General features: G+C 33.5%; 1 protein-coding gene across 1 annotated transcript; it reads right to left on the minus strand.

The window, feature by feature from the left end:
- Window positions 1-1,285: 1,285 nt before the first annotated feature.
- On the minus strand, window positions 1,286-12,430 carry LOC131661169 (E3 ubiquitin-protein ligase RKP). The gene is made up of 11 exons (XM_058930603.1): window positions 12,204-12,430; window positions 10,303-11,887; window positions 8,608-9,423; window positions 7,288-7,448; window positions 6,351-6,489; window positions 5,934-6,017; window positions 3,964-4,245; window positions 3,738-3,869; window positions 3,215-3,414; window positions 2,776-2,980; window positions 1,286-2,234 (listed from the first exon to the last, which is right to left on the minus strand). The coding sequence occupies exons 2-11, from the start codon at window positions 11,782-11,784 to the stop codon at window positions 1,935-1,937; spliced, it is 3,801 nt and encodes a 1,266-aa protein (XP_058786586.1). The 5' UTR covers window positions 11,785-11,887; window positions 12,204-12,430; the 3' UTR covers window positions 1,286-1,934.
- Between the last annotated feature and the right edge of the window lie 14,456 nt (window positions 12,431-26,886).

Below are 26,886 nucleotides of genomic sequence, written 5' to 3' on the forward strand. Positions count from 1 at the left end.
TTTTTTGGCAGGCCAGACTCAAGCTTGACAAAGCCTAACTCGGCCCAGCCTATTCCCACCCCTATCAGCGGCAGAAGAGAAGATGACAATTGCAAATACTAAGCAAAAACTAAATAGACAGATATTGAAATGAATTGTGTACCTTTTTTATTTTGATTCAAAGACTTCAAATAACTGTTGCAAAGTGATTGAAATTACAAACAAAAAAAAACAATTATGACAACTGATAGCCCTGAAATTCTCGCTGACTCGTTGTCTCCGCTTGGTAGAGTGTAGTTTGTGGTAGGGGTGTTCGCGGTGCGGTTTGGTTCAGTTTTGAGCATAAAAGTCATCCTAACCGCGAGATAAAAATGCATGCGGTTCGGTTTGGTTCGATTAATTTTTAAAAAGTCATCCAAACCAAACCAAACCAAACCAATGCGGTTAGAATCGGTTCGGTGGGCCGCGGTTTACACCATAAAATAAAAATGTACTGAAATAAAAAAAAAAGAAAAATAATTCATTCTTCCATACATATATTACAGTACCATTAAAAAGAAGTTTTTCATACTAATTACACCAAAATAATTCATTCTTCCATACATGTATTTTACACCAAAATTACTACCGTATAAGTGTATCATGTATTTTACAGTACCATACTATGTATTTTACATATACTACATACTAAATTACTAATATAAATTCAGTTATTCATACTACATACTATAAACAGTTTTTCATACTAATAAACTACATAGTAACTAATAAACTACATACTACATATACAAGTATCAAATAACTTCAGTTCTAAATATTAATACAACATTATAACTTCAGGATTAAATATTATCAGTACTACATATACACCAAATGCTTCTCTAGAATGAGTGAGAGAAAAATCAGAGAATGAAGTTGAAATGTTGAATAGGAAGGAAGAATGAAGGAATAGTGAGTCACACGTGAGTGTACAATATTGCAATTGGATTGGAAATATAATAAATTAAATATAGAAATTCAAAAGTTTAGTTAAATATGCGGTTCCGTTCGGTTTGGTTCGGTTTTGTGAAATGAAAACCGCAAACCGAACCGAACCATGCGGTTTGGCCCAAAAACCATCCAAAATCATCCAAACCAAATGCGGTTTTTGCGGTTTTCGGTTTGGATTGGTTCGGTTTGCGGTTTTCCTTTTGGATTGGTTCGGATACGATCACCCCTAGTTTGTGGATAAATAAAAATAAACAAATGATGTTATTATCACTACAAAAGAATAATATGCAAATGGAGAGTGTAGTTTGTGAATAAATGAAAATAAACTAATGATGTGATTATCACTATTCACTACAATGAAAATTCATTGTCAAAAAAAATCGTTGTTAAGCAACACGACCGCCACTTTACAATACACCTATTGTGGCTTGAAAAGAAGCTTTATTTCTTTACATCTTATATTAATTATAATGTGATGAACAAAGACATGTGACCCCACTAACTTAAATTAGTACTGCATGCTCACATATCATTTGTCATGGCAAATGATAACTGTACCAGCCATCTGAAAATGAATCCCCATGCATCTAATCTTAACCATAGTCTATTGCAGAGTTTGGTGTTGTGGCCATCCAAGCCAATCTAGTGAATAGTACTGTGTTATCCTGCTGAAAGAGATTAACTAAAGAGTTTCACTATAAAGATTTTCATTGCCATTTACATTGCATATTTACAGCACAAACCTTACTGAACCTGCAAAATTCTTAATTCCTCGGACAGATTATCTCCAACTCAGCTGCTCCCTCTTCCAGCCTCCCTCTATTTTTCATTACTTCCCCCTTTGTTTTGCTTTCTCCCCAGTTCTTGCCATTTCTCAAATATGAAGTTCATTAATTAGGCAAATAATCTGTTTCTGACCAACTCTCGTTAAACAGGAACCAAGCAAACCACAAAATACGAGTTCCTTAGCCTGTCTTCTCATTAATTCTACTAACATCTGTGACTGTAGCATTGCAAAAGAAACACCTTTGACAGTTCAAAAGATGCCTAGTTACGCAGCCATAGCAAGACATATGTGAACAAGGTGCAATCTGGGTATCCGCTTCACATGCGTAACATATGCAGCATAAGTTATCATCAAGGTCTGAATCTATAACACTGTTCACTTCATCACGTTCAGACATAGCACGGCAAGCAAGGAGGGTCAGAAAATTTTCTAGCTGCTTATATTTTTCCATGTATGCTTCTCCCCGACATGATTCATCCTAAAAATTGAATGAGCAAAATGATAGTAAAAAACAATTAGTTTCATAGTATAAACCTCACTTCAACAAACTAAATTAAATTTTAAAAGATTGCAGAAACTGGAATCCTGGCATGAACAAGGAAGAATCAGTTATTTTTTTGACAGCTTTCTAGTCATTTGAAACTCTTCATAATCTGTTCACACTGCTAAAACTATATTGGTTACAAGATATCCGTGTTTAATACTATAATACAAGTCCAAAAAAACATGAAGGATTTGTACCCCAATAAAAGATCAATAAGATTCATATTGTATACTATATATTCTAGTATTCTCAGAACTAAATATCTCGTTGAGGATGTTTTAGAATGAATGCTGAAATTTCCAGTTTGGGGTTTTTAGTAATCCAACATTAAGTGGCACGGAGTTCAAATCGCAGTAAGCAAATTAAACCAATTGGAATTTTCAAAAAGTTGGTTAAGAGTGCATTTTGCATTCTACAAACAAAGGCATTCTAAATACGTCGGAATCAAAAACATAGAAGGGTGACAACAACTAACCCAGTTATAATTCACAAGATATTGGAAACCATAAAGAACCGTATCTGGACAATCCATGCTTAGAAAAACATCCACAAGATCACTGTTCTCTCGACACTCTGCCAACTTAGCAGCATCCAATAAATTTAACATGATCCCTACGAGAGGCGCCAATACCATGCCTCGATTCACTTTCTCTGAAGAATGGTTATGCCGTCTAAGGGACCTGAAATTGAATAAAAAAGTAAGGCAACATCTCAAAAAACCATTGAAGGAAACTATTTTCAACAAACCGACATGGTTCCAAATTCTCAAGGAGAATTTTGTAAGGGTCATTTTATGAGATAATAAAGTTGGACTGTGAGTCTCTCCAAAGCAATATCCATATAGGGAAGATGGATAAACAATAAAAAAAATTCTGATCTATAATCTCAATCAAAGTCACGGGCTTGTTACTTACAAGTCAAAGAATTCAGCATCTGCTGAAGAAGTGATGTTATTCAAGATAAATACAACCAACTCAGTTAACCTCCTTAGGTTTGTTTCTGGTCCAGACAGGAATGCTTGAGGAATCTCATGAGTACAGAACTCCAAAATTCTTGCAAGATTACATGAGAGATCAAATATGACACCACACTTCTTTTGCTGAAACTCCATTACCTGTGAAATAAGTGTATGGAGTAAAAATCAATGGAAAGAACTACACATATCAAAGTAAGACAGTAAACTATAAATTTAACCAGGAATCATTATATTAACAGAAACAAAATCAATTGTATCCACGCAAGATGTCTTCCAAACCAAACTACAAGTTAGAATAAATAAATTGATAAGCTACAAGGGTGAGTACATAAAACTTAAACCCCAGACTCCATATGTACTATTACAGCTACAAAACTCTAACTTAAATCTACCCAAAATAAGAAGACAGAGAGATAACCAAGAACCAAATTCAATGGACAGGACCAAAAAGAAAATCATACCTGGTACTTTTCTTGCATTTCCCGAACAGAAACAGAAAATTCTGTCATGCTCCAGCTAAGTATATTAAATAGACGGTTTAGGAAAGATGAAAACAATCCTTCATCATTTATGCAAGCTTCTTTCAGCAACCTCTGCATTGCATTAAGAGTCAAAGGGGAAAAACCTCTATGGTGAGAAATCAATCCAGCAAATATTACTTGGTAACAAAAAGGGGTAGTTACATACTTGGAAAAGAATTGATGATGAAGATGATTCTCCATTCTTTGAAAAACTAAAACCAGAACCCTTGCATAATCGTAGAAGTATGTTTGTCACCGGGATCCAAGATCTGTTATCAAATGCTGACAACAGAGCTTTTGGCAGCCTTTGGTTGGCTGCCTCGTTGCTCTCAAAAACTGCAAAATACTCCCTGTACTGCACCAGGGCGGATATAGACTGGAGAAGAAGATCCCTAAGATCCGCACTTGATATCCTTGGATCATTGAAATGAGTAACTACAAAAGTGACCTGAAAATGACATCCGAGCATAATAACTTAGAAACGATGCTAGAAACACTCAACAACTTTGCTAAGGCAAATTTACAAACATCAGGCATGTTGCGGCACAAATTACATATCATAATTTGTAATATTCAAAGGTAAGGCGGTAAATTCAACACCATAGCTTGTACAACATCCATTCTTGAACAAAAGTTTGGCTACTTCTTATAAACAGGTAAGACTAATCAACAAACAAACAAAAAAAACTAATCCAACAACTTAAGATGCGCCAAACAAAGAATTACATAAAGCAGTAGCAGCAAGATGGTGCAAGAAATGGAACGAAAAACCCCTAACCTCACACATAAGGCACTCATCAGGGTACACATTAGTAGAGGAAGCTCAAATAAAAGAGCGAGCTTCAGAAAAAATAATTAATCTTAGAGGGAGCTTGAGGGTTTCAAAGGGACTGCATAAGGAACGATCAGAGTGAATTAATAACCAAAGAGAGAATTACTGAATGTATTATTAAGGATGAGAATGAGGACTCACAGAGGAAGGTACTTCCTTCTGCAACAGAGCATGGCGCTCCTATAGAGAGTCATTGCTCTCAGTCCATAATTAACAAATGATTCTAACAAAGATGTCTCTCCTCGCACCTCTTCTGCCTATGTGTCAACAGAAAATCCCTAAGAATCAGTAACTAACTTCTTTCCCTGCCAGCACAGCAACAATTATTGTTTTGTCACGTCTTATTTTTTTTCCCAGCTCTCCCCTTTTCCCGCCTTAGTGTAAGCCTTTCAACAGTTGAGGCCCTTGTGTCCCTTGGTGGACAGGTTGCTCATTTCGGTCTGTTGGTAAAGATTGGTATCTGTCAGGCTGCTTATCAAGTGGAGTGTTACCCTATTCAACAACTTAAGAATTGAAAATAAAACAGGTTTGCAACTACAAGAAAACACCCCCGATGAATTGAAAGATCAAATTTTCTTCATCTGAACTGGTGGACAAATGAACATAATCAAGGAGACTCACAAAAACCTCCAACTCAAGAGGATTACCTACTGTTTAAGTTGTTTGGGAGGGGAGGGGGAAAGCAAAAGAACCTTAAATATCATAAATATTTTTTATGGGAGAGCAGTGTAAGAACCTTAAATAAAACAGGTTTGCAACTACAAGAAAACACCCCCGATGAATTGAAAGATCAAATTTTCTTCATCTGAACTGGTGGACAAATGAACATAATCAAGGAGACTCACAAAAACCTCCAACTCAAGAGGATTACCTACTGTTTAAGTTGTTTGGGAGGGGAGGGGGAAAGCAAAAGAACCTTAAATATCATAAATATTTTTTATGGGAGAGCAGTGTAAGAGGCCAAGGGAAAGCTAAATGACATCGAGACTAGCCCAACTCAATCCAGAAATGTCAATATGATGAGATCCCTTATACACTATTAGTTACCTAAGTACCATACAAAAAATAAATTCTCCCTTTCTATCTTGATTGTTTGAAAGTACAAATATTTTTAGATGCAGCTATCTTAGAAGAGATCATATGGGATCTATAATATATACCAATGACAAACCCACAATTCTAAAGATTCAAATCTAATTCACCAGAATCCAGAAATAAGTATAAAGTATACAATTTAGTCCCGGAACAAGTCAAATATAAAAAATGAAGAATGAAGAAACTGAAACTGAAATGGTGGAACGTACAAATGAAACAAGTCCATGCTTGATCAAAATTGTGGATGGAACAAATGGAGGGTCACTTTTCCGCAACACATGAAAGCAATCAACCTGCATGAAAGACAAATGTTACTGGCGGGAGATTTGTTTTCACAGTTACAAGAATGCTTGGAGAAACTGTAATAGATGAATTAATATGCACTTTATTAAATTAATGAGGCAAACAAAATATGTGGGATTCCCAATCAAAATTAATGCTTTCATATCATGACCAAAAAAGAAAGTGTAAAGAAGCATAATGCATCAGATATGTGATGGCTAAGTACCAGCAAAACTAAGAAAGAAAGTGTATAGAAGCATATAACTAATAAAGATATATGTCCTCTATTCGTGAGTGATTCAAATCTGCTGCTAAATTTAAACCAATGGAAAATGCTTATTTACCAAAGCTTCCAGATAATATTCAGGGGTGTAGATAAACACGGAATCCATATTGCTAAGAACCAGTAGCAACTGGACAACCCACATGCACATTGCATACATTCCTCGCTGCTTCCATCGAGATAACAAAGAGATACGATACCTGTAAATCAAGAAGTGACCCCGTAATGAAACATGGAATAAGGAGAAAATACAAAAATATGTATCCCAATTCACAAGGTCATCAAAAATTGTGATTGATGGGCTTTTTTAAAGATACTAGTTGGGGAGATTTGAGAAGCATAAAATACTCAGGCCGAAACAACACACTGAAGTATATTCTAATCAAAGTCTCAAACTTTTATCATGTTGACTTCGTATGAAAAGAGGTATCTATGAACTGTGGTTAATTAAGTAGCGCAGTTCTGATGTCACTAATAACTTTGAAAGCATATTAAAAAATAAGAGTAAACATCAAACTGACAGCACAATTATTAGAGCTGACGCGGCTATTGTAAGTCTTCCAACCTTTGATACGAGTATTTTACTAAAAACATATATGCAAATACAAAACAGACAAAAATTTCAAAGCACAATCTTGCGGATTCAAACATCTGAACCATTTTTCTGTTCTTTAAAAAAATCATCTTTATCTTTATTGGAAATAATTCAGCTCAGTAATCTTAGGGCCCAAAAACAGAAAACATAAATAAAGTGAGAAAGGGGATGGTTTAAAAGCTTTTTGTAGTTAATCAACCAGGCAGCTTCTTATTAACTGTACGTTAATGTGTCCTGCCAGAAATTTGAAAATAAAAAAATATGAATAGTCAACTTTGTTTCGAATATCATCTCATAAAACCATAGGAAGTAGAAAGGTACTTGAAAAGCAAAAAGCTTAGAGGGGAAAGAATAAATAGTAAGGTAAAATAAGCTTAAATGCTACTTCATATGGTCATCTTACCAAGCACAATGCCTAACGCAGTCAATAACCTCTTCTCTATACTCATTACGAGCTTCTTTCAAATGTTTCAATTTTTCACCACAAGCTCGGTCTCTTATTTGCTTATCAGTTTCCTCCAAAAGGGAGATTGACTGTGCCTGATGAGTCATGTAATACGATGCCTGCAAAAACAGAAAGAATTACATTCTTATCTCTTTCCATCTTTTCTGCATAATTTCAATGATATGATAAATCAATTACATGATTGAAAATTTCAAAAATCAAACCAACCAAAATGAGGACGGACAGAGTAGATGTCTCAAACACCAGAGAAAGATCTTCTTACTGCTAGATTAGATGACACTAATGCAAAGAAAAATCAAGTTTATGCTATTGTTAGAAAGTTAGGATTGCTCTCTTCATAATTCTGTTATAACTAACTTTTCAGTTTTTAGGATTGCTCTCTTCATAATTCTTTTATAACTAACTTTTCAGTTTTTCATTGATTGATCTCAAAGTTACAACTGATTGCACTTATAGTAGCAATCAGGTAACCTGCAGTAGCAGGTTGCTAACAGCCTTAGACTGACAGTTGTCAATTATAACTAACTAGGCTAGCTTATCTCTATTACCAATAAATAACTTGTGTACCATGGTGTTTTATTAAATTCCCCTTTAGATGAAAAATGTATCATGCAAATCATGCTTGTAGAATTTTACATTAAACTGTATCATGAGTGTACTTTAAGCAAACCTAGAGGAAGGTTAATCTAATTTAATTGGAGCAAAGACTTCAAATGCATGTGTGGTTTTGATTAATTTGAGATAAAGTTTTTTCCAACTCCGATGGGAAGGATTTCAACTATAAGCTGCTTTCAAACAAAATAAGCTGATACAAACACACACCAAGTCTCAAACTTAGTTTTAAATTAATTTGGAAAAACATTTCTGTATGAGTATTGACCTTGAAAATAACCTAGTCCCAGCAGAGTGAAACTTATCATTCTGGATTTAAGGACACGTAGATTTATAAGCCTCTTATTCGACTAAAAAACATGCAATTCCCTTTGGTCCTATTCATAGAAAACTAATAGTTTTTCTTTTTTGTTCCAAAATATAAGAAAATAGTATATTTTTTAGGTTATTAATTATTGAAATTCTTTTTATACACCTTATTTTATTGTGAATTTTATTTTGCCTAGAAATTCCTCTTACCTATGCAAGTGGGTTACGTTTAGTAGGTATTAAGGGTATTTTTGGAGAGAGAAAAAAAAAGTTAACATGAACTCCTACGAATGAGCCTAAGTGATATTACAATAACTTTGGCCAACATGATCTCACCTGCTTAAAATTTGGGGCAAGACCAAATTGATACAGCCATAACAAAGCATCAAGCAGCTCTTCTTCTTGTAGCATATCCATACACATATCATTATCCTTTGGTACAGACTTCAGATGGTGCACTTGGCGGTAACCATACTCTGGTTCAGACTGATCACTGGAACTGGGTTTATCTGCTATCTCATCATTCAAACTCCCATCACTGCATTCAGCAGCAACATGAGCAGGTCTTTCGGGAATAGAGCTACAATGGCCCCGAGACCCTTTGGCAAGGTATTTTGCTGGAACCTTTGAATTCCTTGCAAATTCAGAATCATAACTTGAACAACAGCACGGCTTCTGTTTGGTTGAATGTGTCACTCTGATTTCTTCATTATCCATGCAACCTTCATCCCATTGAACTACTTCTCTTTCATGATCAATTACGGAGTGTAGCTTTGATAAATGGGTATAGGATCCCCCAAGCCTGGAAATATCAGTTCTATGAGGGTCATTTCTTAGAAACAAGTGTATGGGAAAACTTTGTTGACCACCTCTGTGAAGGAAACCAACATCTGATTTGTAGCTCTTTAACCAGCCACAGATATCACCCAATGCAAACCCTTCTGATAAAAAATGGAGCACGACTGTATAAATTGAAACAAGAACTGAATTGCTAGAAACTCCAGGTGGTGGGACATTTCTTTCTGCCCCTCTGTTCTTCAGTAGAAGGTTTTGTAAAAATGTCCTAAATACTGCTCCAGGTAATTGGGGAGGTGACATAGGAGGTATAAATTGTATAACTAAGCGACAGAGGTCCCGATGCTTCTCCTCAATCTACAAGTGGAAGAGGTACATTTAGAAAATTTAAGGAAACTATGAAAGAAGCATCCAAAATCACAATGATTTGAAGAATATTGCCCTCAAATAAGAAAGAAATGCTATTCTTAAAAATTCAAAGAAGCAACCTATCAATTTCTAATTTTCTATTATATTGTTAAATAATGAGCAAATTCTCTACATGATAAAAATGAGAGAAATTACTTGGCAAGTGGAAAGAAATCCCTTTAATTTATAGAAAATTCCAAGGACATATAATGTTTACTAATAACCCCTAAATCCTAATCCTTAGTCACATGCTATGTATGATCACATAGAAATATAATGGGGAATAAGATTATGACTTGAAACTGATTTCATAATGAACAAGAATAACAACTGAATGAAAATCATCAGGAATAACATAAAATTCTCCGTATACTAATTAGATTACCTGACTAGGTCAAAAGGCTGTGCTAAGTTGATAAGTTTGACATCAATAGTATAAACTAGTCTTATTTTCTCTAATTCTCATTAAACTTTATGCATAAAAAACAAATACCATAATTGTGTATGTGATCTTAGAACAATGACAGACATGTTATTACATGTATTAACCAGTATAGGAGTGGAAGTAATAAGACACAGTATAACTGAAGAAGTGTCGTGAGAATAATTAAAGACTTCGTCTAGGCATACAATAACAGAAGAATAAACTACATGTTACTCTTTATATTCACTTTAAAAGCATTCCTCCGTTAGTTCATACAACTCTCATACCCCCACAATCATGACAATGCCATGGATAATTTAGATCATTGTATTAAAAAAATTCAACTCAGGTTATAACAATTAGTAACAAACAATGAAAATAGGTCACTGAGAAAAAGAATATACCTTGCTGATTGATTCAGACAAAGCTGTGGTTGCCAACATCATGTTACCTTCACAACAACCATCTTCACATGAACTGGGCCACCAAACAGTGGGTATCATGGAGTCAAGATCCTGCTTGTTTGGAGTTTTTCGCGACATTAAACCTTCAAACAAAAATTCAAAATCTGGTGATTTCCACCAAAGCACCATAAGTTCCTCTCGTCTTAGTAGATGACAGGCCAGGGCAAGGTAAGGATATGACCCAGAGTAAGGACATTCAGTAAGAACTAATTGAGCCGTTTTACAACAGCATGAAAGTGCGTTTAGGATGTTTTCAAACAGCACATGTGATCCTCGAAATTGTAGCAGTACTTCAACTACTTTATCCAAACTTGAATAATCATGGGGTGCATGCAACTCAAAAACTTCAAACATGAAGGACAGCAATGGGCCCCAAACCATATACTCTGTATGTCCAGCATTTTCTTCAAGTATACAGAATAATTCCTCACATATAGCATGAGAGACAGGGCGGAAAATTTCTTCCAACGAAACAAACCTCTTTACTCTTCTCAATTTCTGAGCTAATGAATGTTCAGCTCGTTCCACTGAATGCATGTCCAACAGCCTTGACCAGCACTGAAGCAATCGTGTGACAAAGTAGCACTTAGAGGGAGGAGCCTGAAGAGGACGGTAGCCTTTAATTGGGTACTTGAATGGCCGAGCTCCAAAGTTCAACTCACATCTTTCACCCTCTGAGAGAGAGATTGCTGGGTGATAACCAAAACCAGGACCCATCTTTTGAATTCCTCTGAATGCTGTCCCAAGTGAATTTCCATTCCTGTAGAAAATTATTTCATCTTGTTCCAAATCTATGCAACATCCGATGACATCACCAACAACCCATGACTGACCATATGTTTCAGCACCCTTGTTCCACTTGCTAACTCGCCTCCCGTCATAGGCATATGAATCATCAGCATCACCAACACCTTTATGTTCAGTGAAAGGACAAGAAAGAGTAGCCCAACCAAGCTGCTGTATGCCAGATGTTTCCAACAAAACTTCATACATCCATTTCCCTTTCCAAACACATGTATTAACCCTTGCACTACTGAACAATTCCAAGCTCTCTATAAGAAAAGGCGGTTTAATGATTTTAATATCACCGCATATGCTGGATTCTTCTAAACCTACAACATCCGGCCTACATATCATATCTCTTTCGCTAGAAGAATCACCAATATCTGCATTACACCTTGAAAAAACATTCCTAATAACAGAATGAATAAAACGGCTGTCAACTGGACCATCCAACGAATTTAAAGATCTGTTGGGGAGACCAAACACGTATTCAAGCGTTCTCTCCACGGACTGTTCACCAAAATCATCACAGCAAGAAAGAAACCGAGTTTTCGGCAACTTTTTCTTACTATCCTCGCCATTCAATATGACAGCCAGACCAGCTGAAAAGCCACCAAGGCGTGAGCTATCTTCAGCCATTTATGAGCAGAAACAAAACACTATCCCTCAACTATCCCCAACTCAGCTGAAAGCTTCTCCAATTTCAATTTACCATCAACTGTCGAAAACTCAATTGTGCTTGCTAGATAGAAATTAGTGATGATCCATGTTACAAACAAAATTACGAAATCACAAATATGAACTCATGAAAAAAACAATTCAAAAACTAAACTAACAAATCAAATCACAAGAAATTCACGAAATTCCCAACAACAACCAAAAAGTGAGAAAAAAATCACATCAGTTATCTAGAAAAGGGGAAATTATACGAAGGATTGAAGATTTCATGACAAAATTGAAAATCAGCGAGAAATTGAAGCAAGGAAATGAAAAAGCTTAAGAGGTGATAATATAAATTAAACGATTAAATATGAATCAATAAGAAAAGAGATACTTACAGAAAAGTTTCATGGTGAGGGTAAAGGCAAAAGCGGCGGAAGAATGCTAGGGTTTGGTAAGCTCCATTGATTCTGATTCGATTCCATTTCCAACTATTCGTGAAAGTAACAGTGTATCAGCAATTGGAGGAAAAGAAAACGTGGAAATTTCCTCAAGGAGAAGTCGTATTAGATTTTTTTTTTTTTTCGTTTTTTTATTAGATATTAAAAAATAAATAAATATAATAGTGTAACGGAAAACGAAGCAGACGCCGAAAACCCGTTCGCGCTGACTCTAACCCTAACTTGAAGGGACTGGTTACTGATACGTGTCGAAAAGTGGGTGAAGTTACCGGTTGGGTTGGTGACTAGGATGCTGACTCGACGAGTAGTGCTAGGGTAATGATATGGCTACCGGAACGACAAGGGCCACCCGTTGCAGTGGTGGACGATACTGTTGCTTTTATCTTATTTTTCTAGTTAATTTTTTAATATTTTAGTACCAGTTTTAATAATTTAGGATGATATGATAAATAAACTCTCTACAAAACAGTATAATTTAAAATATAAAAATAAATATTTAATAAAATATTAATAAATAATAAAACAATATGTTATTAATATAAATATATTCATAATTAATGTATAAAATATGTATGATTTTGTCAAAAAATAATGTTATAATTTAAATAATTTAAAAAATGAAAATCTAAAAAATAAAATTATAATAACTTATAACAAAAATGTTATTAAGGTTTACGAAAGAAGCAATATGATTTTAAATTTTTTCGTAAATTAAATATAGTTTTGTAATATTTATCTATATTATATATCATATACATATTTAACTTATTTATAAAATATAATATAATTATTAAAAAAGGTTTGAGGCAAGAGGATCTCATATCTCTTCTTTTTTTTATTGTTATGGAGTAGCTCCGTAGAAAATTTCAAGAGTTGGATCAAATTTCAAACTTCAATTAGCATAGTAAATGTGAGAAGATTAAATTTATAGATGTTAGTTTTGTTGATTATTTACTTGTTTTTACAACAGGATATATTATTTATGTGTGACTAGCAATGGATAAGTTCCAGGAGTTCTCATAAGCTACTGGTTTGAAAGTCAACTCCAGTAAATGCAGATTATATTGTGGGGGTATACATGATAGCACACAAAAAAAAAGATGTTGCAATGGACCAAGTTTGCTGAGGGAGAATTATCCTTTCTCTATCTGGGGATACCTTTGACTTGTAAAAAGCTAACAAATAATCACTGTGGCAGATTGGTTGAGAAAGTGGTGAGAAGGATTCAGCATTAGAGTGCTCACCTCCTAACTTATGTAGGGAGGCGTCAGCTAATTAAGAGTGTTAGCTTTGTTTGCCTGAACTACTTGTTGCAGTGCATTCCACTCCCTAAAGGAGTGACCAAAGGAGCGGAGGCAATCACGAGAACCTACTTGTAGACTGGTAAAAGTACTGTGCAGAAGAAAGCTCCAATAGCTTGGAAAAAAATATGCACACCAAAGAAGCAAGAAGGGTTGGACTTGCTTGTTGTTGCAGAATGGAACCAAGCCCTTCTAATAAAGCTTTTGTGGCATCTGAGCTCGAAGAAGGATAATGTATGGATAAAGTGGGTTAACACATACTATGTGAAACAAGAGAACATCATGACAGTACCTATTAAACCCACATGCTCATGAATACTCAAGAGAATCCTACAGCAAAGGGAGACAGTCCAAGGAATGCAAGAATGGCAGCAGGTAAATCAAGGAAAGAAGTTCCAGACTGGAAACTTCTATTATAGCCTGATTACACAAGAGCAACAGGTATGACGGCATAAGTTATTCTATGATAACCTGGTCAGGCCTGGGGCAAAATTCATGTTGTGGTTGGCATGTCACAATAGGTTAGCAATAAAGGAGAGATTAATGCGATTTGGGATAATTGATCAAAACAATTGTGTTATGTAATGCCATTGAAACACCTAATCTAATAAATATTCATTACATTTTTATCATATTTCATATTGTATCATTTTTCGAGAAAATATTACTTTGTATTCCAACAGTTATATTTCATCCTTTCTACAATTTATACTAGCTTTTCTAAATAAAAAATATTAATGGTTAATTGTCAAATATATAATTATATTCTTGTTAAAATTTGAAGAGTTGAAACATCAAATTTCTTTTTTAACTTTTAGTTTAATGATTTTAAGTCGTTTTGAGCTAATTAACTACTTCTAAGAATGTGGGAATGAGACAGTTAAGCTATTATTGTTTAGAAGAATTTGATTAGCCTTTTGTAATTTCTTTGCATCATTATGGCATGGGACACGTCATTTTCCACATTCTTACGCATCAGACGAGTCATCCAGGAATTGAGTGACATATCTAATAAACTAAGCAGAAACACGTGCGGTGCACGTGTAAATTTATTTGATACGATATTGTAATACGGTGAACTGACTTTTATTTGAAATGTTGCGGTAAGCAAGAGTCGCCACCGACTTTTATTTTATCCAATTGGAAAGGCTAAAAGAACAGGAAAGACATTTTGAAAGATTTTGAGTTCGGGGGGTAAGTTATACAAAGGGAAGGTGTAAGGCACCCTTTGTATCCATGGTTATCCATGGGCTCTTAATTGCTTAGCTCACTTTGTTTGAAATGTTTGAATTGTTTGAAAAGATTTTCGAAGAAGAACTTTAGCTTGTAAATAAGCGTAGTCTTTTTGAATTTGATTTGAAAAGGAAGTGTAAAAAATAATTTGAATTAGAGCAAGCAATTAGTAGCAACTACCCTAAGTTTGAAAAATTCGTTCTTTTAGCTTTTCAGGCGAAAGGGTCTATCCATACCATGTGAGGGCAGGAAGTCTTTCAATTGGATGTGGAAAGGGTCATCGAGTAATCGTTCGCCATAAGACTATCCCATGCCATAAAAAAAGCAGGTAGTCTAAGGGAAGGATATACTAGTCATTTTATTGTTTAGGCATCATGCGAGGATACCTTAGCAATTTGGGACAATCATCTTTTATCGAGGCAACTTCTGTAGGCAACCTTGCTTTAGGTATCCTCGGAACCGAGGGACTTGACTATTTAGTACAATTTAGAGGCAACAGGCAACAATAATAAGGCAACAGTAAGGCAACAAGAGGGGTTACCCTAAAGGTGTGTGTGGCACACTCATGTGATTAAATTTATATATATTATCTTGTAATTAATTATCTACTTCTGTTAAAGGCTTGCACTCCCTAAGATTACTAACCACGCAGTTAAAATGGCAGAAATTAAAGGCAGAAAATAAATGTCCTACGCTATTACAATAAACACCTGCGGGGATGGGGAAAATTAAAAGACAACAGAAAACCCTCCCTTATAGGGTCACAGAAATAAAAGGGAAAAATTAATTTCCACATCTTCTTTGTCTTGATCTTCTTTGATCTTCTCTGAATCTTTGATTGACTCTGATCATCTGAGAAAATAATAAAAAATAAATAGTAGTGAGTGTAGGAGAGATTCATCGACATTTGAAAATAAATCCTAACTTATATTACAAGGCAAAATAAAAATTAAAATAATATTTAAACAAAAAAGGAGCCAGAAACTTAGCTTTTTGATTGAAGGCGCGTAATCGGAGAATCTTGATTAATCCTGAAAATTTGAACAAAGAAAGAAAAAGGTTAGTGCATTGAGTGATCTAAACCCTAATTGATTACAAACCCTAAAAGTTTACAAATCCTAACGGGTTTGTTAAAGAAAACTTATTGTGACCTACAAGGTTTGTAAGGCTAAAAGATGCATTAGTGGATAACACCTACCAATCCTAAGGCTTATAAATAAATCGAGGTTAACCAACAAAAAAAATTCAATTGATTAAAAACACATGCAAAAATAATAATTTTTATGGTTTAAAAACAATTAATAAAATTATGAAAAAATCGAGTTTTCGATTAAAATAAATAATCACATAAAAAATATTAATTTTATTAAACATTAAAAGGGATTTAGAAAAATATTAAAAAGAAAAGAGGAAAATAAAACAAAAATAAAGGCTATATAATTGGAAATAAAAAAAAATTTAAATAAACTTAGCTGGGTGGGGCGTGTGATTCAGTGTGGTTAATCATTGAGGGTTCACCATACACATGCGTATCTGGAGAGTCAGATCTTCCCCAGTAGCAATCTAATGGCTGACGAGTGAGGGTGCGTTGTAGGCCCTGCTGAGTGCGTGCGTATTGGATCTTGCAGGAAGAAACTATAAAAATAAAATTGTTGGAGATGGGATTCGAACTGAGGACTCCCTTACTACACTCAAACGTCATTGGCCACCTGTACTGCGTCAAGTTTATTGTTTATAAGATGGCTTAAATAAAATAAGTATAGAAAATAGAGAAACAAGAGAGTCAAACGTGGACCCCCCTGGAGCGTGGACCAGCGAATTAGAGGCGGAGGGAAGGACCCAGTTTTGTTGACTGGCGAATCACATCGCGCGTAGGTACCATGTGATCATCATCTTCTTCCTCCTGAACCTGCAATTATTTGGCTATGGAACAGCTTGAATTTTGCTACCGTTTAGCTGTGCCAAATTCGTAGCAAATACCTGTAATTCACCACTGCAAGAAAACGCATCAAACAGAAAAATAACAAGCCCAGATTTACTAAAGGAGGTATCACGAGTCCGGTGGTGGCATTTATTTTGGCTAAAACGTCCCATAGGTATGAGAACGAACAACAAGCCTCCTTGTGCCCTAGCCATGGCGTATATGTTCCCCTGCGTTAGAACTCATGACCAACGGTTCAAAACAAACCTGACTGATGCCAGGAACTCAGATATATGGTTATCATGCATCGAAACAAATTAGAACGCAGTATATGAAGAGAACAAAAGGTATATGAGAATGGTGATTACGATATGTATATCTCAAGGGTTAGATCACCTGGTTAGCGCTGCATTCTCACCTCTTGTCACCTTGGGAGTGGATTGGGACAATTGGTTTTCTTTGAAACAGTCTGAAGGAGGCTCACGAAAGTTGCACCATTCTTGAATATTTCTGAGCTCGGAAACCCTAATTCCTTCCTTTCTTTTTCGTCCCTCTATTATGAATCATCTTAAGTATATATATCCCTTAAGATTAGGGCAAAACATGGGCTTGTAGTCTTTGGATCACTTGAATTTTTTTGAAAAGAATCACCTAAATCCTTCTATTTTTGCCAAATATTCCCCATAGGTCATGCAAACGAGATTTGGATCCTTTTATGGTGTTGTATGGGCCTTTGAATGATTATAACCAAAACCATGTGATTTAATTTATTTATTTCACATTTTATTTAATTTATTTGTCTTTTAATTAAAATAAAAATCCAAATAAATATAAATAAAAGTGACAAAAATATGGACATGAGTTTAAGAGTCCTTATTTAGGTCGTGGACAAGTCTGAAGTTCAAATCTTAGGCCCATTAGTTGGAATTGTGTCAATTAAGGTTTTGTAGATTTCTTGAATTTTGACCAACTTCTGAGCCTCGTATCTCCTTCAATTCTTATCATACGAAGGTGTTCTCGGTCATTTTAGAAAGCTCAATATGTCCTCTAAACGATGCTTTTGGTTTCATCTCAATTAGATATTCCATGCTCAAGTTATGAGCTTTAGCCCAAAAGGTGTTTTCGTTAACCTTTTCGGAGGACCTGTAATGTATTGGCTCATATCTCTTAAATGAAGAAATTTTGGACCTGGCATGTGAGAGACAAAGTTGTAGAGAACTCAATTTCCTTCAAAATGAGCTTCGGATGGGCAATTTTTGATGTTCCATGTGAAAGTTATGGCTGGTCAAAGTTCAGTTGACTTTCTCCTAGAACCCCTAATTTAGAAACTTTTGAATTTGTTGTTTTTTGATCATTTCCTGATGGACCATGATCAATACTTGATCAAATGGTGAATGATACTTCAATATGAGTATGTTGACAAAAAATCAGGAGTTTTGACTGTATTTTGACTATAGTTGACTTTAGGTCAAACTAGTCGACTGTTGACTTGAGCAATTGAGTGATCAATCTTTTGAATCGAGACCTGAAATTTGTCATGGAGGTAGTTTGAAACATAATAAACCATGTGAGATGCCTTGGGGTTTTTGATCCAGTTATTTTCTTTAAGGAAACACAAACCCTAGTTTCTTGAGCCTTTGTTTAGGAGAGATGCCCTTGAGTCATTGTGCCTTGATCTGAGTTTGAACAAGAGGAATGAGATGGGCAAATTTTGGGGTATGACAGATATAAGTTGTATTTAGATACGCATCTAAATTTGAAATTAGCTATTAATTTTAAAATGAACAACGATTATACAAACACAATTGTATTAAAATACAAAGAAAAAACACGTGAGATGAAAGAAAAATAAATAATATTTAAAAATAACGATTTTATTATTTTTAATTAAGGTAATTGTTGATTAAAAGAAAATATGCATTATGTTGATAGTGATTCGTGAAATAGAAAGTTTAATTTATACAATATAAAATGTATTTATATATAGATGTAAATTTGAAATGAGATACTTAATAAAATAAAAAATAATTATATAAACTCAATTTACATTAAATAATGCGGCAAAAGATGACTCCTGAGAAGAAGAAAGAAAAAAAAAATTGATGTTTTGAAATAAGAATTTTATCTTTCAAATCAAGGCAAATTGTTGATTAAAATAAAATAGATATTGGTCTGATAATGACCTGTGAGATAAAAAAAATTATTTGATACGATATAAAATGTATTTAGATACTCGTGTAAAATTTGAAATAATTTACTTGATTGTAAAATGGACAATAATCATATAAATTAAATTGTTTTAAATAATCATACAAAAAAAAACGTGAGATGGAGAGAGAGAAAAATTAATATTTATAAATAAGGATTTTGTCTTTCAAATTAAGACAATGATTAATTAAAATAAAATAGATATTTTGTTAAGAGTGACCTGTTAGGTAAAATAAATTGTTAATTTTATTAAAATTATAAAATAGATTATTAGTATTTTTAGTGATAATAAATAAATAAATAGAGAAAAAATTAAAATTAAAATGAGAAATTGTGGGGGAAAATGTGAGGGAAATTTGAAATTTTAATCAAGAGAGAGAATTGTTCCATATAATATTTAATTGTGATTTAATTGGTGAAGGTTCGAAAATGAATGTTACATGTCAATCTTGAAAAGAGTTACATGTGTATTAGATTGTTGAAATTGGATACATGGCATGTTGTAATAGGAAATGAGATTGGAAAAAGTAAATATTACTTGATTACTTAAATGTCTTTTTTTTAATGTGAATAATTTGTAGTGAAAGAACAATTTAGAGAGTTCATGTAATTGATTTTCAATGGATAGATAATAGATAGTAGATGGGTGTCACATCCGAATGATGAGCGCTCGATCTAATAAATGGCTGATCAGAAAAAGGTTGTAGGAGTTAAGGTACCCTAATAAGTTAATGGGACAACCTCAAGAAACGATCCATCAATATTGTCATTTTTTGTAAAACTGAAATAGTGGACGAGTATGTAGAATATACCTAAGAAGATGGCTCGGTCTTCTTGTACTTGAGTACTCTTATATGATTTTTATCCATTAGGCACTAACTTTTCAGGTGAAAGAAAATGTAGTGTTAAGGAAAAAGATAATTGTTGAACTAAGTAAATGACTCAAAGAATAAGAAGACACAACATTCACTCTTCAAAAAACTATACTCTAGCATGCAAAAGGAAGTAGACTCTTCCAAACGTATGAAACCACTCACACGCAACACTAAAATGTTTTAGTTCCCAAGAATCGTAATAATGACACTTCCGAGAAGACATTTGAAGTATAGAGCATTAAATTTGTGAGTCCTCAAGAAAATAGAACGCTTCTCTTTCGCTGTTCCAAAGGTCAACAATAGAGAAGTCGACATCCAAGGCAAGGGCTTATGGCAATTGTTTTGGGCCGACCATATCGACTCCAACCGATCACACCTAGGGAATTATCATTCTTCCAAAATCTTCTTGTGGAGCCTTGTCTTTTGCAGGTTACTTCTAAGTGATTTGCCTTTAATGAGCACAAATACTTTTGATGATGACAACAATTTAATGATGATAACTAGTCCTTGATCACAACAATTAAAGTTACGCACAAAGCATTTGAAGCAGTTAAAGATGCAAACCAAATTATTAGGGTTTGATGGACTTGACTCTTTGATGATTGATGAGGGTAACCAAATGGAACATAAATCAAGCTCTGTGTCAAGTAAACTCAAGCAAGTGTCTACAAGATAGAAACATCTGAAAATACTTGAAGTATAGGAAAGAACGACCTAAGTGTTTGAGTGAATATATATATATATATATATATATATATATATATATATATATATATATATATATATATATATTATAAAAGCATTAGGTGTTTCTTATAAAGTATAGTGATAATCACATACACACAAACAAGTTTTTAAAATTATTTTCTCAAGAAAATACTTTCAAAAATACCTTGAAGTCGAGCCAGATGAGTTGGAAGCTATCAAAATAGCTCTGGCAAAGTTTTATCTTTGCCAATAGATTGGTACCATAACCCAATCAACTAAGATCATTCAAAAATGTGTCATAAGCGAACAGGACGACATCTTAATGGTACCATAACCCATTTTTAACTTAGTAATCAATTAATTCGAAGGCAACCAATCAATTAGTGCATGATGTCAATCGATTGGCACAACAATTATGGCCTTAAAATGTTTTCCTTTTTTGTGGCAACCTCTCGCCTATAAATATAGGTCTCTTCCCACATATTTTCACATCTAAAAAATACAATTTCATTTTCACTTCTCACTTTCTCTCTAAAATTTCTTTTTGTTTGCTTTCTCTCACTAAAAGTTTAGCCGAAGTGCTTTTTTAGAAAGTCATTTTGCAAGTGAGAAAGTTAAAATTCTAAAAGGGTAGAATTGTAAAAGTTCACCAAGGGAACTTTTGTTTTTACCATGGTAGAAGAACTTATCCATTTAGGAATTATTTTGGTTCGACGCTAAACCCGTAAAAAGCTTTGGTTTGGGGATTATGTGATAAAGTCTTTGTTTAGGTTCGAAAGTTCAACCTTCAAAAGCTTTCATAGGTTCTTGGTTAGCCCGTGACAAAATCAAGTTTTGGTTAAAGATTAGCCTGTGATAAAGCTTGTTTCGGCTCGAGATCAGTCCAGCGACAAAACTTCACAAACTCTTAGTTAGCCTGGTATAAAACTAAGTTTTGATTCGCAAGCTCAGTCTAGTGTTAAAAGCTATCAAGGTTTAAGATCAGCCTGTGATAAAATCTTTGTTTAGCTTGAAGACTAACCATTCCAAATTTCTTGTGAAAAGGATACTAACTGCTTCAATCCACCGTTTGGAAGGAAGACTCACCGCTTATCTCTAATGTTTTCTTTTTTGTTGGAAGTTAGCCACAAACTTCATTTTCCTTGCATAAAGGGGTTCGAGAATTCAATCTACTAAAAGCTCTTAATTTAATTGGATATTCTCGATGTCAAATCTTAAGGACATGACTAAGTCATTTGTTATTAAACCAGTATAACTTTTGGTGTTCTTCTCTTTTCCCTAAACTCTTTATTTCGCACCATACCTTCTGCAATTTATATATCCGCTGCTTAACTCTAAAACTTTTCTAAAATGTTTTCAAATTTTGATTTTAATATAAAAAGTTTCTCAATTTTTTTTTCTTCTAAAACATATAATTCACCCCCCTTTTGTGTGTGGAGTCACATGTTCAACAAGTGATATCGGAGTCTAACTCCTGTTTAAGGACTAATCCTCTCAGGGGGGATGACTTTCAACAAACCTTTAAGAGGATCTTTTATAAACACACCACCACTATTTTATAGTAGTAGATTTTAGAGTGAAGACCCATTTTGGTCCCTCACAAATATTACGCGAGTCAAATTAGTCCCTCACAAAAAAATTGACCCAACTTAATCCCTTACAAAATTTAACCGGATCATATTAGTCCTTCTGCTAATATTTTTCTCAAATCGATTTTTTCTACTTCTAAACCGGTTCTTTTCATACTTCTAAACCGTGACTGGACTGACACGTTAGATTTTTTTTAAATAATAAATTAATTTTTATTTTTAATTTCATTTTTAAACAATTATCAATGAATAATATCAAAAAAACCAAAATTATTTCTTATAAAGTAATTTTTAAACAAGTAATTTCCATTATTTTACATATGAGGTCTCAAATCTAAGTCCCTTCAAATTAAATGATTTTCACTTTACAACTAGACAAATCAATTTCTATCGTTAATAAAGTGACTATCATTTACAATTAGAAAAATCAATTTCTATTGTTAGTAAAGCAACTATTATTTACAAGACAAATCAATTTCTATTGTTAGTAAAGTGATTATCCTTTACAACTAGATAAATCAATTTCTATTGTTAATAAAGTGATTATCATTTACAACTAGACAAATCAATTTCTACGGTTAGTAAAGTGACTATCAATAGCAACTAGACAAATCAATTTCTATTGTTAGTAAAGTGACTATCATTTACAAATAGACAAATCAATTTCTATTGTATTAAATTGACTGTCATTTAATCTGAAGATACTTAGGTTCGAGACCATATTGATACAAATTTTGCATTTTTTTATTTTAAATTTAGAATTATTTAAGATTAACCACGTGGGCCTGAGTTCAACTCCTTATAAGAAACAATTTTGGCTTTTTTATATTATTAATTTATAATTGTTTAAAAATGAAATTAAAAATAAAAATCAATTTAGTATTTAAAAAATAAAAAATAAATAAAATCCAACGTGACAGTACAGTCACGGTTTAAAACTAGAAAAAAACCGATTTGAGAAAAATATTAACAGAAGGACTAATATGATCCGGTTAAATTTTGTAAGGGATTAAGTTGGGTCAATTTTTTTGTGAGGGACTAATTTGACTCGTGTAATATTTGTGAGGGACTAAAATGAGTCTTCACTCTAGATTTTAAATATGGAAAGGTAGGTTTAGAATTTTCGTTCAAAGTATAAATCATAAATTATGGGAAATTATAATTAATGGTCCATTTATCTCTACTCGTCAAGTAAATGACAAAGTAGTAGATAAACATGAATCCCTTTGGACCAAAGAAGAAAGAAGAATATATGAAATATATTTCAAAACCAAGAGCTTTGTAGTAATGTCCCTAGATGGTACTAAATTATTTTATGATCACCATTGTAAAACGGCCAAAGAAATGTGGGATACTATTGAAATGATATATGAAGTTTCTCTAAGTATTGAATAAGGGGAAATGAATACACGAGACTAAGAAGATAAAAAGTTCACTCTTAGATGCTTTTCAAAATTTATAAATATTGGAAGCTATATTGGAACGTTAGTCACTAACCAATATCTAAGAGTTAAGAATTGAAAGTTAAATCCAATCTTTATATCAAAAGATGGGAGCCTTCGTGAATTTCAGGAAAAATCAAAGAAGAAGGAAATTGTAGAGAAATTTAAGGATCTAATTCAATCACTTTAATATGAAAATAAGAGCTTAGAAAATAAATAATTGCTAGCTTCATCATACTCCTATCAAACAACTCCGGTGGAATCCTTTGAAATAACATGCTCAGTAGTTGAACGGTCTTCGAAAGATTCAACATCAAATGAAGGAACATCGTGTTTAAGAAATTATGAGGAAGAAGCATCTTTCATTAAAATATTTGAAAGAAGAGGAGATGTGTCGGGGAGAACAATAAAATAATCCATTTCTAAAGAAAAGGATAAGTATGCTTAAAAGTATCATATGAGGAAGATAATGGTTAGATTTGGGTACTAAATTTGAAACCTTAGTGTTTTGCATGTACGCTTTTCAACTCAAAGATTTAAAAGGATTATTAATGGAGTTGTGTAAAGCAGGAAGTATACTACCTAACATACACTATTGATGAAGTTATGGATCAAAGATGATGGAAAATATAAGTTATAGTGATCAAAGCAAGTGTTTTGAGAATATATCAGGGTTTATGATCCATAGTTGTCAATTGAATGGATATGTTTGTAAAGGAAACATTCATTTTGTTGTTTATATCAACTATCACATTCAATGATGTGTAGATAAAAATATAACGTAATATGGTTGGTATTTCCTTTAAAGGTAAGTGTTTATCAAAATCTCTTAATGAAAGAAATTTACACTATTTTAAGGTTAAATTTATTGGACAACTCTGATTAATCCTTATAAATAGTGAATTCAATTTGCCCATCTTAATAAATTACTTTTTTTCAAATTCAAAGTATGAGTTTTCAAGTGTTTTATAGAAAGGAGGTGCAAATAAGCTAAATAGGGGTGCAAAAAAGTAACAAATTTTAGCACAAGGCCCAAAATTCACCAAGGAGAATGACCATGCACCAAGGAGGCTGACCAATGTAATCCCAATCGATTGGCACCTTATGGAAATCAATTGGAGAAGCTTGGCGCGTTTATTTTCAGACCAAATCCAAGTCAAACTTGTGCCTCAAGAAAATCAAATATCAACATTAATGATGAACACGCAAAATCCATAAAGATTTGATAAACTAATTGATTGGAGCTCTTAGCCAATCGATTGACACATTTAATATAGAAAGATTTTGATTTAATTCTCAATCACTATAATCCTCATTGATTGCTTTCCAAAAATTCACAATCAAATCATCAGATGGCACACTATAAATATGTATGCTCTCTCATTACTTCTTGCACCTCAAAATTCATCTCTCCAAAGATCCTTCTTGAGTATTCTACTGTTGTAAGCATTATCATGGCTTCATCAAGCCAAAAACCTAGAGAAATACCAAGAAGATATGCATTCACCGTTAGACTGATAAATATAAAACAAGAAGAGGAGGTGATAATTATAAGGAAGAAGATAATTCAATCTTGGTACATGAAGTCAAGCCTATTGAAGAGTCACAAACCATATCATCAAAACTGTCAAGACTCCTAAAAATATTTCTTCACTCAGGTACCAGATAAATCCTTTCCTAATCTTGTGAGAGAAATATATTTAAACCCGAGACTTGTATGAACCTCACTAAAAATATATATTCTCAAAGAGAACTTTGGAAGAATCTTCGAGTTACCCTATTTACTAAACCCTTGAAAAAGCCTTAGGACTTGGAAATTCAAACATTTCAGAGCCTTAAACAACCTCGTCATAAATCCCATGGAGAAAAAGAGATTTCCTTTCAAATCAACCCACCTAAAGCTAGAGGTTTGGATCCTTCATTACCTTATAATTAGAATTCTCTTTCCAAGGAGTATAAACCATACCTACCTTTTTAGGGAAGATATCGTACTACTTACCCAAGAAATTCCAATAAATTAGGTAGAAGGAATCTTTAACCACGTGGTCCTTTCCAAAGAGACCTAGGCAGCTGGACTCCTCAATAGACCAATGATCACCAAACTCATAGCAACATTTAATATTAACACAATGTATGAGATTGCAAACTCAACCAACCATGGAATCACCTCCACGATATTCAAAGAAATGAAAGTTCTTGTCAAATATGGGGAAAAGATCAAGAAAATATTGATAAAATATTGAAAATATGTCAAAGTCTGACCAAAGACAAGTAAAAGATCAACAAAATCACCCCAAAAGATGTTGATGCTTATGATAATGAATAGTCTCACTAGTGTGTTTAGTTTATTTCATGTTTTTCGCATCATTCCGTAATTTCCCTTGTGTAATTTGAATTCCTAGTAATTTCTACGAATGAATAATATTGATGCTTTACTTTTCCTAAATGCACATGTTTGCATGTTTAATTTATTGCAATGCATCTTTACGTGTCTTTTTAATTTTGACAAAGGGGGAGAAGTATATTCTCAAGGGAGTAGATTATACTATATACTCAGTTAAGGGAAGTTTTATTACTCCAAATACTTTTATCTGTTTCTTTTAACACCTCCATTGAGAGATGTGTTGTCATCATAAAAAAAGGAGAATGTGAAACCTTATTTTGCAATTTACGACTAGGTGATATGCCTTTAATGAGCATGATAACTTTTGATGATGATGGCTAATGTTTAATAGTGATAATTAGTCATTGATGACAACAAATAAATTCAAGCAAAAAGCAGTTAAAGCGGTCAAAGATGCAAACCAAATTATTAGAGTTTGACGGACTTCACTGTATGATAATGGCAACCAAATGGGACATAACTCAAGCCTCGTCTCAACCAAACTTAAGCAGGTGTCAATAAGATAGAAACATCTAACAAGACTTGAAGTATGTGAAAAAACGACTTAAGCGTCTAGATTGCAAAAGCATTAAGGCTTTCTTACAAAGTATATGGCTAATCATACACACATACAAAAAAAAAGTTTTTAAAATTATTTTTCTCAAGAAAATACTTTCAAAAACGCCTTGAAGTCGTGACAAATGAGTTGATATATATATATATATATATATATATATATATATATATATATATATATATATATATATATATATATATATATATATAAGGCACCAAATTTAGGTAACAAATTTCAAACACAATTTTAAATGCACTCTTCTCTCTCACATACTAACTTGAGCATTAGAGTTCTAATTTGCAGGTCAGCCCTCTCTCTGCCGTGTTGGAAGCTGAGATTCACCATCACTTTCGATCCTTACTCCATTTATGGTTCTAGATTAT

The sequence above is a fragment of the Vicia villosa genome, linkage group LG3 (genome assembly GCF_029867415.1).
Source record: "Vicia villosa cultivar HV-30 ecotype Madison, WI linkage group LG3, Vvil1.0, whole genome shotgun sequence".
NCBI classification, from domain to species: Eukaryota; Viridiplantae; Streptophyta; class Magnoliopsida; order Fabales; family Fabaceae; genus Vicia; species Vicia villosa.